This window comes from Lingula anatina, chromosome 10 (genome assembly GCF_051362555.1).
Source record: "Lingula anatina isolate TDL-2025a chromosome 10, LinAna3.0, whole genome shotgun sequence".
Classification (NCBI taxonomy): Eukaryota; Metazoa; Brachiopoda; class Lingulata; order Lingulida; family Lingulidae; genus Lingula; species Lingula anatina.
Window position 1 is genome coordinate 3,731,265 of NC_141776.1, and position 19,367 is coordinate 3,750,631.

The 19,367-nt window shown below is 36.9% G+C and overlaps 3 protein-coding genes and 2 non-coding genes across 6 annotated transcripts; 3 read left to right on the forward strand and 2 right to left on the reverse strand.

The window, feature by feature from the left end:
* LOC147759410 (uncharacterized) lies at positions 1–8,534 on the forward strand. Of its 2 annotated transcripts, none has more exons than XM_086997716.1 (4): positions 1–250; positions 912–1,080; positions 1,462–1,608; positions 7,879–8,534. In XM_086997716.1, exons 1-4 carry the CDS (start codon positions 53–55, stop codon positions 8,112–8,114), a joined length of 750 nt encoding a protein of 249 aa, XP_086853842.1. In that variant the 5' UTR covers positions 1–52; the 3' UTR covers positions 8,115–8,534. The 2 variants fall into 2 exon arrangements, with proteins under 2 accessions (XP_086853842.1, XP_086853843.1); XM_086997717.1 differs by lacking the exon at positions 7,879–8,534 and adding an exon at positions 1,990–2,229.
* Positions 5,980–7,555, forward strand: LOC147759411 (uncharacterized). The gene is made up of 3 exons (XM_086997380.1): positions 5,980–6,222; positions 6,807–6,975; positions 7,353–7,555. Exons 1-3 carry the CDS (start codon positions 6,028–6,030, stop codon positions 7,553–7,555), a joined length of 567 nt encoding a protein of 188 aa, XP_086853506.1. The 5' UTR covers positions 5,980–6,027.
* Positions 8,535–12,664: 4,130 nt separating the features above from the next.
* Positions 12,665–12,772, reverse strand: LOC112041830 (U6 spliceosomal RNA). The gene has a single exon (XR_002886364.2). It is a non-coding gene; the product is annotated as a U6 spliceosomal RNA (small nuclear RNA).
* An 832-nt stretch (positions 12,773–13,604) lies between these two features.
* On the reverse strand, positions 13,605–13,712 carry LOC112041827 (U6 spliceosomal RNA). Its single transcript, XR_002886361.2, has one exon. It is a non-coding gene; the product is annotated as a U6 spliceosomal RNA (small nuclear RNA).
* A 1,790-nt stretch (positions 13,713–15,502) lies between these two features.
* On the forward strand, positions 15,503–18,345 carry LOC106159094 (monocarboxylate transporter 13-like). The gene is made up of 6 exons (XM_086997441.1): positions 15,503–15,698; positions 16,115–16,383; positions 16,566–16,572; positions 16,675–17,472; positions 17,799–17,921; positions 18,179–18,345. Exons 1-6 carry the CDS (start codon positions 15,503–15,505, stop codon positions 18,343–18,345), a joined length of 1,560 nt encoding a protein of 519 aa, XP_086853567.1.
* Positions 18,346–19,367: the final 1,022 nt, after the last annotated feature.

Consider the following 19,367-nt stretch of genomic DNA (forward strand, 5'->3'; position numbering starts at 1 on the left):
AAGCCACACTTCTATCATCTGCACGTGGACAAAGTTCCTGCCGTCACTGAAGATGAAGTTGGCCGCGCTGGTGCTGCTGGTTGCTGTTGGAATGACCTTCAATGGTCTGGGCACTGAGGCTCTCACACCAGACCAGATCATCAAAACTCTGATGGGCGGTGCTCCTCCCTACTGGAAAGTGTGCTTTGCTATGGACAGCAGCGGCAGCATTAACAGCACTGAATGGAAAATGTCCAAATGGGCGGCACGGGTGAGATACACGTACACCGGACTTAGTCACTTGGCATTACACATTCCGATTTTTCATTTTCTTTCAAAAACAATTATAAATATTAAATAATACACATGGATTTAGGCAGAAAGAATAGAAAATTATTATTCGTGTCTGAAAAATATTAAGGGATCAAAGCATTTCATTGTAAAACTGACAAAACAAAACGGTTTTGTTTTCGCCCCTGACGAGGCCTCAGGGCCGAAACGGCCGTAGGGCTTTTTTTAAAAATAAAATGGAGAGAGGAAGATAAGTTATTCACATTCTTGATTATACCAGCTCCCCACTGGCCGCCGCCATGGGTGGAGCACTTTTTCATGGTGTACTGACTTAAATTTACAAACATTTTTACGTATTTATTAAAGGGCTAATTCTACTCATTCTACATAGAGCGATCGAACTCCATTCGGACTCTCACTGAATACAAACAGATCGACATGTCAGTTCTCCTTGTTAAGTAGAATACGCGATCATACGATTACTTTGGAAACGAGGAGGCATGGTAATCTTTGTAATCTGATTGCATTCAGCGAGAGTCACCGCGGAGTTGAATCGATAGTTTCATTGAGAATAAGTCCCAAGACGTTATTGTAACGCGTAACAAAGTATTTGATTTTAATCCAAAGGATTATTGTTTCAGGACACCCTTGCCATCATCAATAACACTCCCGGCCCGAATAGTATAGCACCTTGGAAACATAGGATTGCTCTGGTACGTTTCTCTACCTTGGCACAGCTGATCTATGGTCTGGGGACCCATCCGTTCTTCTCTGCCAATGATGCCGCTATTGCCGCGTTGTTTAAAAAAGGTAAAGTCGATGGATTGTTAATATCAATATATAACTTTATGGAATTCACACAGTCTGCTGGGTATTTATAACAAATACCCATATGTGCATACACGTGTTCATACAAAATTGAGTACACACATACGTACATAGACACACACACGCACGCACGTGCCTGCACAAACACAATAACTGTTATGCACATTTTGACATCGAACTACTTTATTTAAACCCATAGTAGAAGGGTTAAGCAAAGTTTTTACGTCAACATACTTCTTGAATGTATGATGGTATGTGATCCAATACTTGCCAAGACCGTCAAAAATTCATTTTAATAAACACGTTTAAAAGGAAGGCGCCACTCAAAGTTCATGCATTTGTATATCATTCATATATTCACAGGTGGTATGACGCATATATACCATGCTTTGCTGAAGTGTAATGCTCAGCTTGGCTCCTCTGGCAAACGCCTAGTCTGGATGACCACTGACGGAAAACATAATAGATGGGGTGATCCTGTGGCCCTGGCAAAGTCCATGAAGAGGAAAGGTATGTACATCCGCTACATCAAAGTCAGAATACCGCAAATGAATAAAATTGTTTAACACATTTTTTTGTTTAGACAACAGAGCTTAATTCATGTTGGAAAGTTTTATTATCTATATTACTTTAGAAAATTAATACTGGTTTTGTCAATAGCTACCAGTATAGAAAATAATTTGCCGAAATTTACTAGCCAATATTCTGTATGTTGACTGTCAGCATAAACTCTAACGGTCAGCAGACGAAATATTGGCTATAGTTAACCTTAGTTTACCTATTGACGTGATCAAACCTTTTTTGTTTCATTGAATTTCTAAAATGTATTCTTTTCCCTTTTTTCCTACTGATTACTGTACATAAGTTAAACTACTGTTTTTCTAATTTTAGGAATAAAAATTTGTATTGTTGCTATTGGCAACAGTGTTGACATGATCAAGATAAATGCCATGTCATCATGGATCGTAGTCAAGCCCTTCTACTGGCCTAAGAGGTGTGTTTTTAGGTATAAAACCTTTAAAGAGTTCATAATCGACACGTTTTATGCCCGACGGAGAGTGTTACCATGGGAACCAGTTACCTTAAATCAGCGTCTTGCAAGTTTGTAAAGTTTATCTTCCTCCACTGTTTGCAACTAGTAATAGTAACAGTGCTAAAAAGCCAACAAATGCAAGATATTGCTCCCAGAGCAGCCGCCAGATTTGCGCACGTCCTGTCAGATTACACATGTACAACATTGGTCAAAAATGTTGTCCCACCCCCATTTCCATGTACTTTTATTTACGAATGATCACCTCACCGCTGTGAACTGTTAGCAATAGTGCTTTTAATTACGGATACCGTGTCTAACATGATTAATGGTTAAAAAATACAAAATAGTGGTGAAAATATACACATTTTATACCATTTATAAGAGGTACCCCCTCAAATCGACTGTTTCACTGTGACTTCTTCAGATGTAAAGAAAGGTCTATAAAATTGAAAAGACGCCATCAAATGTCACCAAATTCACACACAATTAGCATTAGGGTGTGCTCGTTAACGATCACGTGCCTAACAGCGTGTGCATCTGCCGCGTACTGCAATTATCTCCTGTAGACGGCGCGACAAGCCTTCAACATTGGTAACAATTCTGTTGACATGATGTTACATACTTTGATATTGTAAATTTAACATGTAGCAGCAGGCATGAAAAACATATACTCTATTGGTGTAAAATCGTTGCCTGGATATGGCTGTCCATTTCCAAACCCCGCACAGTATCTGACACAACGCGCGTCGCTATATTTTCCGCACGTTGTAATATTATTCAAAACAGTTCACTTGAAGCTATAGCATACTCTGTAAAAAGGTATTTTCAACTGGTTTTTCTATAAAATCACCATTAACATGTACCTTATCGGCAAGCGCTTAAGATTTGTACAAAAAGCTTTCAGACAAAATTTGAATATTACTCATATCATATGCAGGCACTCAGGTGTTTTCATAGGAAGAACGTTTGTACTGTTTAAGAAAACGACAGCACAAAGTCATTATACATTTGAAAATCACAATGAATTATACGCATGGATTCCAGCTAAAACCAATTAAACAAGATTTATGGACCCCAAGGTCGAGAAAAACAAGTTATTTTTGATACACGATTTATGTTTAATTCAGGACTTTGTTACATAAGCATGTGCTTATCTAAGTGTTCTGTTAGCAGTACTTATTCTGTTAGCAGTGCACTTTTGGATAGTTCCAAAAATAAAATATCGCAACATCCAATTTGATGAAAAAATGGACATGAAAGAAGCTCAATTGTTCTTAAACAATTATTGTGATTATTAAAGGTAACTTTTGATAAAGATAAAAATGCAGAAAAAACATCGCTTTTAATATTGCAAACACCTTATTTTATGATTGTTATGATAATGATTGTCTCTGAATCTGTCCTTATGACACTGGCATTTAGTACTTCTCGAGATTTAGATTATGGAAACTCATTTTTTCTATGCAAACAATGGGAATAAACTATTTTCCATATGTTGATTTACTGTTTCTTCTTATTATGTATGTGTATTTGGAGGAGTGGCGGACTAACGAGTTTCAAGATTGACTGCATGGCATATGCAGTGGCGAATTTAGAGGGGGGTTGGGGGGGGGGTCCTGACCCCCTTCGAATTCTGAAAAAGAAAAAAAAACTCATAGTCCCTCTTGAAATTAGAATTTTGACTAGCTGAATCATACTTTTAAACAGTACCAAATGACACCGTTCGTCCTCTGAAATGCCAAATATTTTTGGGGCCCGCTAAAGGACCCCTGGTCCCACGCCAAAGGGGGCGGGGTGTCAGCTTCAAATCCGCGACCCCTCTTCAAATAAACCTGGATCCGCCCCTAATATGACGGCAGATAAGTAAAAAGAATAATTCCTAGTGCCTGCAAAACCCAAGTTAAAACCTGGCCATGGATTCTGCGTCTGTCAGTATGAACCATTGGTTGGATAGGTGCTTCTTTAATTAGAAAAACATCAGCAGCTCTAATAATGATAATGTAATAATAATGTAGTAATAACAATGATGATGGTAATGATTTTTTTTAAACAAGCTTCACAGGTTCGCGTTTCACGCACCAATAAATAGCCTATCTAAATGTTTCTTATAAGAGTGAAGGGATTGATTACAGTTCCGCATGCTTTCCTTTGACATATTTGACAGAAGTTAACCTGGAGTGTCATATACATACTGTGTGATATTAACTGACCTGGGTTCAAGGTTTTTGTGAACATAACGGTAGTCTAGATACAAGTATTTTTTTCCACGAAAGATTTTTATTTGAAAATAACACCCAGTGTCTACCAAAAAACGATTTGCCAGTACACGGAAATAAATATTTATTCATAAAAATGTCTGTAAGAGAAAAGGCAATCGAGTTTGTTTTGCGTAATACTTGTTAGGATGCACGTCTCTCCTTAGAACGACCGATATAGCTACTCTTCTAAATTCTGAACGTGGACCAGTTGCCTGTCGTCAATGAAGAAGAGGTTAGCTGCAATGGTACTTCTGGTTGTATTCTTTTTCTTAAATTCAATTAATTGCCACATAACAAGATGATACTCACACTTCATGACTGTCTAGCTTTTATTCAGTTAAACTTACTAAATACCTTTTAATGTGCGATTAAAGGAATCGTAACCATTTGAATTCAAAATAAGAAACATTAATACATCTCTATTTATTAACCAACTTGTGCCAAGCACTGTAAGGTGAAAGCTGCCACCAGGATCTCAAGGTCTCAGGTTGTACTGTTCTGTGAGGTGAAGCACGTTCCATGGGGTTGGTTTGATGTGTGTGTGTGTGTGTGTGGGGGGGGGGGGGCCTATGATATTAAATCCAAACACTGTCAAAATAAAGCCGTACATATTGCCATACCCCATACCAGATCCGACACAACACACGTCGGTTTATTTTACATACGTTGTAACATTATTAAAAACCAGTAAGCGGGAACCCAGAACAAATGTTCTCAACTGATTTTGCTATCCAACCAACATGTAGTACCCTAGGTTCTATATTTAAGTATTGCCAGCTCGATCTTGATTTCATATGTAACCCATATCAGCAATACTTAAAGCTTCCACATGAACAGGCATGAATGTGAGCAAGCTAGCTATTGTGCCCTGACACTCAGGGCAACATGTAGCAAAAGCACGTGCGTTTAGAATTTACATACAGCCACGGGTTTTCACTGCAATAAAATATTTTTGTCTTTTTAAGAAAACATTTATATATCACTATAAATAATACATGTATTTATGAGTTCTCGCTAAGACTCGTAATTGACAAACAAGTTTTTTGTCCTAAATTAAAATAAAACCACATATTTCCTGATGAATGTTTATGTTTAATTCAGGACACTGTAACATCAACATGTGCTTATCAGAGTGTTTACTGCAAAGTTTATTATTGCACCGCTCAGTGTTACCATCCAAATACTTCTTGAAAATTATGGCATCAGGATACATAACACCGGGTCCGCGTTTCGCACACCAGTTTTAACTGGTTAAAATTGTCTATTTATGTATTTATTTAAAATAAACTTAAAAGTTTAAACCCAAACACTTTTCTAAGTCAACAGGAGCAGTGGCTTAAAGGAATACCTAATGATTGTTTGGAACAAATTTTACAACATTGTATGCTACCAGCATTGCAATAGCCTAAGATTCCAGCCCTTTGACAAAAAAGTCACTTATGTAATTAACTCCCAGGGCCTAACAAAACGATTGGTCCATACAAGGAAATGAATTGTAATAAATGCAGCCAGTGTGAGTAAGTATAAATTAGCACTATTTGTATAAATATCTGTTTGGAAGCCCGTCTCTATGAACACAACCGAGGAAGCCACACTTCTATCAACTGCACGTGGACCAAGTTCCTGCCGTCACCGAAGATGAAGTTAGCCGCGCTAGTGCTGTTGGTTGTTGTTGGAATGGCCTTCAGTGGTCTGGGCACTGAGGCTCTCACAATCGACCAGATCATCAAAACTCTGATGGGCAGTCCTCCCTACTGGAAAGTTTGCTTTGCTTTGGACAGCAGCGACAGCATTAGCAGAACTGAATGGAAAATGTCCAAATGGGCGGCACGGGTGAGATACGTGTACACTGGACTTAGTCATTTGCCATTAAACATTTTTTCCGATTGTTTTCTTTCAATACCAGTTATAAATTTTAAATAAAAACATAGATTTTGGCAACAAGCATAAAAAATTATTATACGATTAATATTAGATAAATTTGCACGACAAAGTGTCTGAAAAATAATAAAGGGATCAAAGCATTTCATTGTAAAACTGACAGTGTAACAGTGTTAAGATTACTTGTAGACAAGCAAATGTTTATATTTTTTAGATTAAATTTACAGGTATCATTTACGTATTTATTAAAGACATAATTTTACTCATTCTACGTAGAGCGATCAAACTCCATTCGGACTATCGCTGAATACAAACAGATCGACATGTCAGTTCTTGGTGTTAAGTAGAATACAGAAAAGTTCGCGATGATACGTTTACTTTGGAAACGAGGAGGTGTGGTAATCTTTGTAATCTGATTGCATTCAGCGAGAGTCACCGCGGAGTTGAATCGATAGTTTCATTGAGAATAAGTCCCAAGACGTTATTGTAACGCGTAACAAAGTATTTGATTTTAATCCAAAGGATTATTGTTTCAGGACACCCTTGCCATCATCAATAACACTCCCGGCCCGAATAGTATAGCACCTTGGAAACATAGGATTGCTCTGGTAGTCTTCTCTACCTGGGCAAAGGTCATTTTCGCCCTGGGGACTTACCCGTTCTACCCACAGAATGATGCAGCTATTGCCGCAGCGCCTAAAATAGGTAAGGTCGATGATTTGTTAATATCGCTATGCACGTAGCTCATAATATGAACAACAATTACACACAAATACCCACATGTACGTACATTCAAACATACGCACATACATGTATATATATACATAAACAAGCACACACACACACACACACACACACACGCAAGCACAAACGCTGTTTCACATATTTTGACATCGAATTGCTGCATCAAGACCCAGAGTATTTACATCAACGTGCTTCCTGATGTTGATGATATACGCTTTCACGGTATGTGATCCAGTCCTTGCGAAAGCCATCTCAAAGAATTTCATTTTTATAAACACGTTCCGAAGAAAGGCGCAGTTCTATGGGTTCATACATTCCTATATCATGCATTTTCACAGGTGGAATGACGAATATACACCATGCTTTGGTGAAGTGTAATGGTCAGCTTGGTTCCTCTGGCAAACGCCTAGTCTGGATGACCACTGATGGACATCACAATATGTGGGGTAACCCGGTGGCCCAGGCGCAGTCCATGAAGAGGAAAGGTATGTACTTCCGCTATATCAAAGCCAGATTACAGCAAATGAACAAAACTGCTTAACATAATTTTTAGTTGAGACAACAGGGCTTCCTTCACGTTAGATAGTTCCATTAGCTATATTATTAAATAATTTTTTTGTCAATAGCTACCAGTATAGAAAATGATTCGGCGATATTTATCAGTCAACACTCCGTATGTTGACAATCAGCATGAAGTCTAACGATCAGCGGACGAAATATTGGCTACAGTAAACCTTAGTTTATATTTTCCTTACATATTGACGAAATCACTCTTATTTGTTTCATTGAATTTCTAAAACGCGTTCTTTTCCATTTTTCTACTAATTACTATATATACGGTAAGCTACTGTTTTTCCATTTTAGGGATAATAATTTGTATCGTTGCTATTGGCAACAATGTCAACATGAGAAGGATAAATGCCATGGCATCGTGGGTTGTAGTCAAGTACGTCTCTGGCGGTCGCATCTACTACAGGGCTCAGAAGTGTGTTTTTAGGTATAAAACCTATAGATCCCATATGATTAGCACGTTTTATGCCCGAAAGAGAGTGATACCATGGGAAAGAATCAGCTTAAGTCTGCGTCTTGCAAGTTTGTAAAGTTTATCTTCCTCCACTGTTTGCAACTCTTCATTTGAAAATCATGATTTGAATATCTTGATTGCAGCCAGAATGGCTTCTCTGTCAATGGTTTTTTTACCAATGTACATTTGGATAGTTCAGAAAAAAACAACAACAAAATATGGCAAGATCCAATTTAATGAAAAAATGGACATGAATAAAGCTTTATTGTTCTTAAATAATAATTGTGATTATTAATAGATAACTTTTAATAAAGATAAAAATACAGAAAAAATATCGCTTTTAATATTGCAAACACCTTATTTTATGAATAAAATTAGTAATAATAATGGGCGCTGAATCTGTCCTTATGACACTGGCATTTGGTACTTTAAATTTAGATAATGGAAACTAATTTTGTCTATGCAATCAGTGGAAATAAACTATTTCAAAAGTTGATTTATTGTTTCTTTTCATTTATTAATTGGACTGCTTTTAAGTATGTATGTGTATTTGGAGGAGTGGAGGACTAACGAGTTTTACGGCTGACTGCATGCGTATATACCAGTCGATAAACAGAATAATTACTAGTAAAAACATAATAATTACTAGCTAAAACCTGGGCATGGATTCTGAATCCTTCAGTATGAAATATTGGTCGGATATGTGCTTCTTTAATTTAAAAAAAAAAAAAAACATCGGCAGCGCTAATAATGATAATGTAGTAATAATGTAGTTATAACAATGATGATGATTTTTTTCAAAAACAAGCTACACATTCGTCTCAGCACTATTGACATATAGAATTTTAAATTACAAAGATAAATAAAAAACTTGTGTATAAAATTAACAAAATTTAAAAGGGCATAAATCAAATCACGCAGCATTGAAATAAATACTGTTTTTGAAATATCTTAATACTATGATATGAGCCATTAAGGGAAATATTCGACATGTTAATAAGATTATAGACCATAAAAGCGATGCTGCAGTTTCAAAACCATAATATGCATATGTTTCAAGAGTGTTATCTGCTGGTTTTAGCTATATAAGTTTGATTTGCCAACTAAATCTAGGTGTTCTAACGGGACTTGTTAGTTGTAAATTAAGGCAGAATGACCAGTCGTCCTTTAAAAATTTCAAAAGCCTTGAGCCGAATTTTATAAACTATCCTTTGAGATACAGGTAAACAACAAGGACCAAAAAGATCAGATTTGAGTGTTTTTTAACGCAGACATGGAGCAGAATTTAGAAATGACTGATTTTTTTCATTTGATAGTAATGGTGCTCAAAAACCAACAACGTCGAGGTATTGCCCCCAGAGCAGCTGCCAGATATGATCCGTCCGTGCTGTCAGATTATACATAAGGCTTGTAAGGCCAACATTTTGAACATATAATCAAAATTCATATGTTCTAATGACCACGACAAGTTGGATTTTTCAAATATTATTTTTTACACGATTGTTTTGCTTGTTCTGAAAATCTCCCATTAAGCACAAGTTTACATCTTTGTAAGCTAAATAACTAAGATATATTAATTTTTATTTCGTCAATTTTGGAAAGTCCACTTTGCAGTTGTTATTGCAAGGTCATTTAAAATTACGTCTTGATTGTGAAATCAACTAGATCAACCAGAACCTAATGGAGTTGATTTTTTTTGGTCTTGTCTAATATAGAATAAAAGAAAAAATTCGCACTTTTTCATTCAATGACCACCTAAAAATAATACTCACACTCTGTCTAGCTTTTATTCAGTTGAACTCTTTTGATGTGCGATTAATGGAATCGTAACCATTTGACTTTAAAATATAAAGAATAATATTTGATGATTCCCAGAAAACGGTATTAAGTAACCCAACTTGCGCCAAGCACTGTGAGATGAAGGCTGTCAGGATCTCAAGGTCTCAGGTTGTGCTGTGAGGTGAAGCACGTTCCATTGGTTAGAATGATGTGTGTGTGTGTGTGTGGGGGGGGGAGGTGACATGATGTTACATACTATGATATTGTTAGTTTACCATGTAGCAGCAGGCAGGAAGATCGTATACTCTTTTGGTGTACAATCGTTGCCAGAGTATGGCTGTCCATTTCCAAACCCTGAACCGTATCTGACACAACGCGCATCTCTATATTCTGCATACGTTGTAACATTATTGAAAACAGTTCACAAGAAGCTAAAGCTACGTATTTTCAACTGTTTTTTCTACGACCAGCATTTACAAGTACAATATGGGCAAGCGCTTAAGATTTGTATAAAAAGCTTTCAGAGAAAATTTGAGTATTACACATATCATATACAAGCACTTAGGTATATTCACTGGAAGAAAGTTTTGTACTGTTTAAGAAAACGACAGCACAAGTCATTATACATTTAAAAATCACAATGAATTATATGCATGGATTCTAGCTAAGACCAATTAAACAAGTTTTATGGATCCTAAAGTAGAGAAAAACAAGCTATTTTTGATACACGATTATGTTTAATTCAGGACTTTATTACATAAGCATGTGGTTATCTGAGTGTTTTGTGTGCAAGGTAAAAAAAAATGAAGATAGAAATGAGATGGCTATAAACCAGAGGAGACGTTTTTACAATAACTACATGTAAATAACAACCCATAAAAAGATGAAGCTAATTGTCATTCATCATTTTATGTTAACAGGTGTTAACAGGGACAATGTCTTAAAGGAATACAAAAATAACTCATTAGTAAAAATAACATCCAGAGTCTGATAAAACGATTGGTCCATACAGGGAAATAAATCACAAGTAATGCTTAGTCTGTGTAGGTGCAAATTAGGGACCATTCCCAGACCCCATCGGACTAACTGTAGATCGATCTATCTCCAAGAGGATTTGAGCTATATTGCAATCAACTTAAGCGGCTTTAGGGTTAGTTGGGGTATTGGGGTCAGTAAAGCCCCCTTTACACTGTACGGCGTCCTTTCTGCGTCCCGCAGTACGCCCCCGATTAAGAATGAAATGAAGTATATTATATCACGTGCCGACTGCTGGCCGTTCCTGAGCATTCATTCTGCAACCAGAGAGATACTTGTGCCTCCTTTCTACGACCACAGCGATGCCAGTTTCATAGTCGCACAGAGAACGCAGAAAGGACGCACATCCAGTGTAAAGGGGCCTTAATATGGGACGAATGTCACTTGTACAAAGTAATAGGAGGCGGACTGCGGTTCCTAGAGGACTTCCATTCCTGTAACACTGGTACATGTACGCTGCACTACACTACCACAACTTCAAGGCGATATTGCCTGTCCCCTTAAACGAATGCTGTCCATTAAAGAAAAGCAAACTGGGAAAACAGAAATTAATTTATCTGTAAGTAATTTTGTACTTTATCTAGTTTATCACTGCATATAAGGAAAACAACCGCGTTCCTTTTTCAGGAACTACCATCTGTATTGTTGCTGTTGGCGACGACGCCAACATGGATGTGATCAACGGCATGGCGTCCTGGGTCAGAGTCCCTCCCTTTTTCTTCGGGAAATGTGTCCTTAGATACAGTACCTACGCCGATTACAGGGCTGCCACGTACGCTGCCCGCCGTTGATTGCCACCATCTTAGCATCACTCCTTGGGCTAGCCTGTTCCCTAAACCTGCAGATAGGAGTCTACAGTCTACAAGCGGATCTTCTAAGTTAATTCCCGTTAACTCTTGACATCTACGTATAAAATCCTGTGAATATACGTATCTTTACTTAATTTATTACTGAAATTCTACATCGTGGCGAAACAAGGTATTTGGCGCCATCACTTAAAATTTGACTAAAAATACTTCTCTGCTGATTATTCATGCAGACGTCTTTAAAGGTACTAATACATGATTGCAAACACCTTATTTTTGAGAAGAAAAATGTGCACCTTCAGTAGTTGCTTATGACACCTCAATTTGGTACTTCTCTATATCTAGATATAAAACTACTATTCTGTGCAATTAGCGTAAATAACTTAGATTAGCCGCTATTTTACTGTCTCTTTTTGTTTATTATTTTGTTTATTTGTTTTGAATGATGGCAAATCCAAGTGGGTCCTGGCGGAACATGTGCCCCACCCCCTCATTTAGCTTCGAAGAACCCCATTTTTCTGCTCCAGAAAATTGACTGAATAAATACATAAATAAAACAGGCGAATCGAAGAAAAGCAATCGAGTCTCAACAACCGTAATTAAAACTCAAAAAACGCAAAATTTTCCTAGAAGCGTGTATTATCTTATCCATCCCTGTATTTTTATTCATATTGCAGTAAATTGTCTTGGTCAACTATATCATAAAGTGTATTAAATGAATACTATTAAAGAAGAAAGAAATAAACAGATCAAAATTTAAAAAAATTGTCGTTGCTTCCCCATCTCAAAACCTTTGTCCCACCAGAGGCTTTTAAAATTCTTATTAAATCAAAATTTGCCTTTACTGGATGTGTGTGTGTGTGTGGGGGGGGGGGGGGGGGGGCATATTTTTTTAAATTGATTTATATATTTCTTTAGACACGTGTTGATAAAGACTGGAACCATTTCTGCAATAGCTACTTTGTGAAATATACGGAAATTATTCACTCACTTTTTCTTAAATGGAAAAAATATGGAACGCTTCACGAATGTGCGTGTCATCCTTGCGCCAGGGGCCATGCTAATCTTCTCTGTATCGTTCCAATTTTAGTATATGTCCCACCGTAATGAAGACGTTGACTACCTTTCAATTTTCTAAAAATATAGTGGTGAAATGCAAGATGGCGGCTTAGATGAGTGACGCTTTCAAATACGCTAATTACTCAGCTAATATAGCTTCTTTCAAGTATAGCCGCACAACATTTCACAGATATCAAATGTAACATCTTAATGATAAATTTAACCTTATTTGATATAAAAAAAGAAGTATTTAATTTTACCTTATTACCCTTACGGTGACTGCAATCTTTACTGAGTATACATAGTACTGTGTCGCCATATAGCCGTGATCACGTGGCACCTCCCCCCCCCCTCCCCGCTTCAACGCCATCCCCGTCAAACAGTCAACAGTCGAACGGCTTAGGGAAATAGGCCTATGTCAAAAACTATATGCAGTTCCATCCTAGTCCAATATCCACGTGATTCGATCTTTGAAGCTTCTCAATAACCTAAAAAGAACTGTCCAAAAAGTTGCATATTAACGAGTGTGATATAGCTGTAAAATGAAGTTATACTTCCGGCAAACGGAGTTTAATCTACAGCGACACCACAAGCAAAATGGTGTGATTAAAAGTTCGGGAATGAAGTGGTGCAAAGCATGACTTCATACATCACGTAAATTATCTTATTTTTAGAAATTGAAATATGATTGAACATGCATTGATTTATTTGTGCAAAATTTATTATATCATATTAACGTGCTTTTTCCGTAAAAAAAAAGAAAATGGAATAATAACCTTTATATAGATCTCGTTAAAGGATTTACAATTCCCCTTTCAGGTCTACACTAGAAGCTAAGTATGTACTGAAAGAAACGCAGATTATACTTTCTTTTTTCTTAAGGTTAAAAAAATATGGAACGCTTCACGAATGTGCGTGTCATCCTTGCGCCAGGGGCCATGCTAATCTTCTCTGTATCGTTCCAATTTTAGTATATGTCCCACCGTAGTGAAGACATACAGGATACTTCCTTTCTGTCTATATGTAGTGGTGACATACAAGATGGCGACCGAGGTGAGGGATTCTATCTAAAACATAATTTCGCTAATTATTTTGCCAATTTAACTAGTACCGCCTTAAATCAAAACAGGCACATTTTTTCTTAAAACGGTTTTGGCAGATTTTATATATCTTTAATCTAACATTTCTTCAAACAAATATATTTCATTTCAACTATTTTCCACTCTGTGCCTTTACCTATAAAATCACACCAGAATATGCCAGTAAGTTACAATGCACTAACATCAATTTCTAACAATACATTACACTAATATTAATGACTACATAATAATTCACCAAAGAATTTTCTTTATTTATTAACCGTAGGCGTTTATGCTTTATATAAAGGCCCATTCCCAATGCAACTAGCGTTCTATGTAGATCGATCCAACTCAGCGGGGACTCTCGCTGAATGCAATCAGATCAACAAATTAACACACATCTTGTTTACAACGTACTCGCATAATCAGCAGCTTCTGTCTTCTACTTTGGGAAGGAGCCCTAATTAGACTTTTAGATAATGTATATATGGTACTCTGAATTTTGGAAGACGAGATACTGTGATGGGGGGGGGGGGGGGGATATAAAGATAATATAATATTCTCAGCATTCTGTAAACTCATATGCAGACCCAGGAGTTTTCTGAGAAAGAAAATTATGTTGGTTGCTGTTTTCGAACCCGTCAGCAGGAGTTCCTAAGCATTTTTGTAAATCACAGTGAATAATATTTATTTATTCTAGCTATATGTTAGAGCAATCAAACAAGTTTTATGGATCTTTAATAGCAGCTATTTTCTGCTTCATGTTCATGTTTAATTCAGGACATTGTTACATCGACTTGTGTTTATCTGTGGCTTTCGTGTGCAAAATGAATAAATAAACACATCACCGAGTCACGTGACAGGTGTCGACAGGAGCAGTGTTTCACATCGGCAAAATATTTGTTTTCAAGGAATACCTGGCAAATGTCTGGTGTAAACACAGTAGAACACCGATAAAAAACGATGAGTTCTGTAATTAACCCTGTAATTAAAAGTAATCAAGATTTAATCGTCCCTACCGCGTCCCTTAAGTATTTGTAAGTTGGATGTTAGGAAGAGCGTTCGAGAGAGCTGGAAGGATCAGATTTGGAGAACATACACTGTACAAGACTGCTCTGAGAGACGGAGTGTAAAGAAGTTGCAGACTTCACATCAAGTTCAATTTATAGAAGTTTAGGACATTCACTTCATATTTATAAAAAGTTCATTGCAATGTATTTAATAAGGAAATGTGGACATTTAAGAAAACAGGTACCTTTTAAGAAACAATTAATGTTTCATGAACAGATTTAGAATTATTGTCTTTTGCCATTATCTTCATGTACACACATTCATACAATACATACATACCTGTACATACATATAATTTTAATTTATTCGGCTACAAATAGGATTACAAGAGCAATACATTTTAATCATCGTCGCGAGCGCACAGTGTACCATAACATAACGACACGTGCATGTAGGTGCTCGGTTGCATAATGTTGCCTAATGTATCTTAAATGTGCTTTAAGAAGTTGTGTCATTGTCATTATCAATACATTAAAAATTGCTTAGCACAGAAAATAGAGGGATTAAAAGCAAAGAAAACTTATAAGTAAATTATGTTTTTAAGTAGAATTTCATTCATGGTTCGGGCTTTTAATGTTTTTTATGTTTTCTCTAAATTCTGTAAATAACTATGCCCCATTTTGAAGGCTGCTAAGATGGTCGACACACCGCCGAATACCCCTGCACTAAAAACTGCAGAACAAGGCGGGTATCCCAATGACGGATTTGAGAACGATACAATAGACGGTGAGTTGCAAGATGACAACTCTGATTGTGACGTAAAAGACAATAGTTTTAAACATCTTGATGAATTAAGGGAGATAGGTGCAGTAGAAGAAAATGGCTATTCAGGTAATTTGTTTGACTAGTTTAAAGTCAACCGACTAGTTCTCCAAACGTTTAAAAGTTTTCCGGTAAATGACTCACTTGCCTTCTCTATACTTGGCGTCAAAACGCAATGGGTTCCATGCTGAATGTCTCAGCAGACATTTCCAGCATTTAGTTTTAAAGATTGACATGTTCTTGAAAAGGAAAATATGTCATATAAAGGACTCTTAATACACGCATGGTAGTAACTCTCTCCACTTTTAAAAGAGTGCTTTAAATATGACGTCAGTTTAACTTTCCTCATTTGAAATCACTTGGTGAAAAACGTTAACCCACCCATCAAGGTCTAAAAAATTATAATCGGTATTTATTCAGAAACAGCAATTGTTATATATCCGCATGTAAAAAAAGTTTAGTGAACACTGTGCTTTTTATTACAGATAAACCAATCAGGCTGGGTTCAGCGACTGGATCGAGCTTTACAGACTCAAAAAGAGCGTCGATTGAAGGGAGCCCCAGAGTTCAAACCGACAGCTGCATGGATTGGTTGGTAGTCTTGGCGTCCTTCTTAACTCACTTTATCGTGTGCGGCATTTTATACTCATTTGGTGTGTTTTATATCACTCTGCTAAATGAATTCGAAGAAACCAAGTCAGCGACGTCTTGGGTTGGCTCCATTCAAATAGCTCTTAGCTGGATCATGGGTACGGTATAGTTTACGCATGCGCTAATACGGTTCACAGAGTTACGCAAACTACACTGTAGGAAGTGTTATCGATAATATTAACAATCGAAACCTAACAATTGGTTTACAGCTGTTTGAACGATCTTATTCCAATACAGTGAAGGTCGGCCAAGTTAATATCTCTTAATATTTCTCTCTTTTGGCAGAGACAAAGTGTGTCTGTGAAAGAGAGTGATAGACTGAGAAAGAGTTACTTCAGCATTAAACATCATGAAAGATTCAAAGCCTATGACGCACACTGATTATCCATTTTAGGTCCAATAGCAAGCTCCCTATCAGATAAAATTGGACACCGAGCTGTTGGAGTCATTGGTTCTGTTCTCGCTGCGACGGGGATTGGCGTGAGTTCGTTAGCGTCTAATGTGTACTTGCTGTATTTTACATTTGGAGTTATCTCTGGTATCGGTTTCGCACTGATGTATTTTCCAAGCATTGTCTCAGTTCAGGATCATTTTGAGAAGAGGAAAAGTGTAGCTATGGGAATTGCAGTGTGCGGATCAGGTGTTGGGACATTTTCAATGGCACCCCTTATAGAATATCTTATTGAAAGCATAACCTGGAGGTACGCTCTTCTCGTACTGGCTGGCTGTCTTCTTTTAGGGATTGGCTTGAACATGCTGTTTGTGCCACCTAAATTAATAAACAAGGAGGAAAATGAGACAGAACAGACCTTGTCAAGCAACGATAAAACGGTCATGTTCTTCAAAAGCATGTTCCACATCTCTTTGCTACGAAGAGTTGATGTTGTCCTGTGGCTAGTGTGCAATTTGATAATCCAAATAGGGCTCGTAGTTCCATACACTTACATACCAGATAAAGCTGTAGATGTGGGGATAGAAGTGAAGAACGCAGCGTTCCTGATGTCCATTGTAGGTATTGCTAACACAGTGGGCCGAGTCGTAATGGGTCTGTTTGCTGACTTCCGGTGCGCTAACAGGCGATATATGCTTGGGATAAGTGTTATGATTACAGGGGTCATGGTTGTCATATTGCCCTTTATGAAGGAGTACGGTGTGATTGCAACGGTGTGCACCTTTTACGGGTTATCCCTTGGTAAGTGGAATTCTGATCATCGTGTTCAACTCTTTCTTGCATAGCTTTTGCTATGGCATAAAATACTGAGTGTCCATATAAAGAAAACGCTGCATCTTCCACACGAATCACTACACACAGTCTTCCCGATAGGTTCTGACCATATGCATATAAAATGCTATTGCTTATAACCTCCCTCCTCATCAGTTAAGCTCCCTGATGACCAATGCACGATGCAGTATTTAATTATTTCACCTCCTGTCTTGCTGCAATAATGGAACACTTTACAGCAATAAAGAAATAGTTTACATTACACGCAAGTTAAAGTATTTCTGCTCGTTCTACAGGTAGCTTTTTCTCCCTGTCACCAGTTGTTCTGAGAGATTTAGTAGGCATTGAGAAACTTGGACCTTCATTTGGACTTACCATGTTAGCCACTGGTTTGGGGTGCCTACTGTTATCGGCTGGAGGTATGTGACCAAATGTCTTTTCTTTCTGGATACATATTTGTAATAGAACTTTGTATGGGTGTATACTATGTATATTATTTTTCTGAAGCGATACAAAAATGCCATTTGGTACAAACTGATAGGTGATATGTTGTTTATAATAACATATAATTAATTATAAATAAATTAATTAATTCTGTATGAATGCTGACACCAGGTAACTGCCGTAACTTTAAATACACTTTTAAGGTAATTAAAAACACTTTATTTTGTTTCAGGCAGTTTGTACGATTTAACCGGCTCCTACGACGTCACTTTTTATATTACTGGCTCGCTGTTATTCGTTGCCGGTGGAACTGTTCTGTTGTTGCCATGGATACGTGAACTCCAAGGGCGATGTTGTTACCATGGCAGCGCAAATATCACCACAGAAACAGAACCTTGACACTATAGCAAATGCCAATTTAGGAGGAGAAGTGCAAAAATCTTATATTGTTGTTAGTTTTATAATTGCATGGCCTTCCATGAGACTGGTTATTTTTACTCCTCTGTTGTCCTATTTTTTTTTTAGATTTAGTAAATCAAATGATGTTATGAAGTAGTTTCGACCTTTCATTTAATATGAAACACTAGGGTTACATCGAAGACACAGTGGCTTTAAAGTAAAATGTTGGATTGCATAGGATGGTTTGTAAATTTCGAATAATTTGTTGAATAATACTATTCGTGGATATGTTATCGAGGCAATATTTTTGAAACGTGCCCAATTCTAAAGAAATCTGATATATAATAGAATAAAACTTTAAATATGATATATCCATTTCAATATTAAAGGAACTCATCGATCAAGGGAACGTGTTTGCAAAATGCTGAGCTACACTTGTATATATATACATAAAAGCACTGGCGTGAATCAAAATCGGGCAAATCGAGTCTTATGTTTACCGTTTAACACAAGAACCTGGTCCTAATTTTTATTGAGTACCAATCGAAATTCTCGATTTTCCCCTCAAGGGTATTAGAAAATGTTGGTGCCAGTCAACCCGGTTGAATATTCAATGAAACCGTAAAGTGTCATAGTGTAAAGGTATAGCTCTGAACTCAATTCCACGTCAGTCCAACAGTCTCTGGGAATGAAGTTCCAATCTAGTTAAATATATCTCTCTATATAGTTCTTTAAAGCTTTTAAGTGACCTCGGAAGTAATTGGTTGTGAAACATGACTTCAAACCCAATGTACATGTAAATAATCGTATATTACAATAAAAACTAATGATAAATAAAAAAGAAATCATGCAACATTTATTGTATTTTTGACTAGTTTAACAAAATGATCTCCTTCTACACGACTAGGAAATAATAAAAGAAAAAAAATATGCAGATATATTTAAAAGATTTCCCGGGTTATATAATTATACTGGTAGCTAAGTATAAGATACACATATCGCTCTATGTTAACCTTAATTTG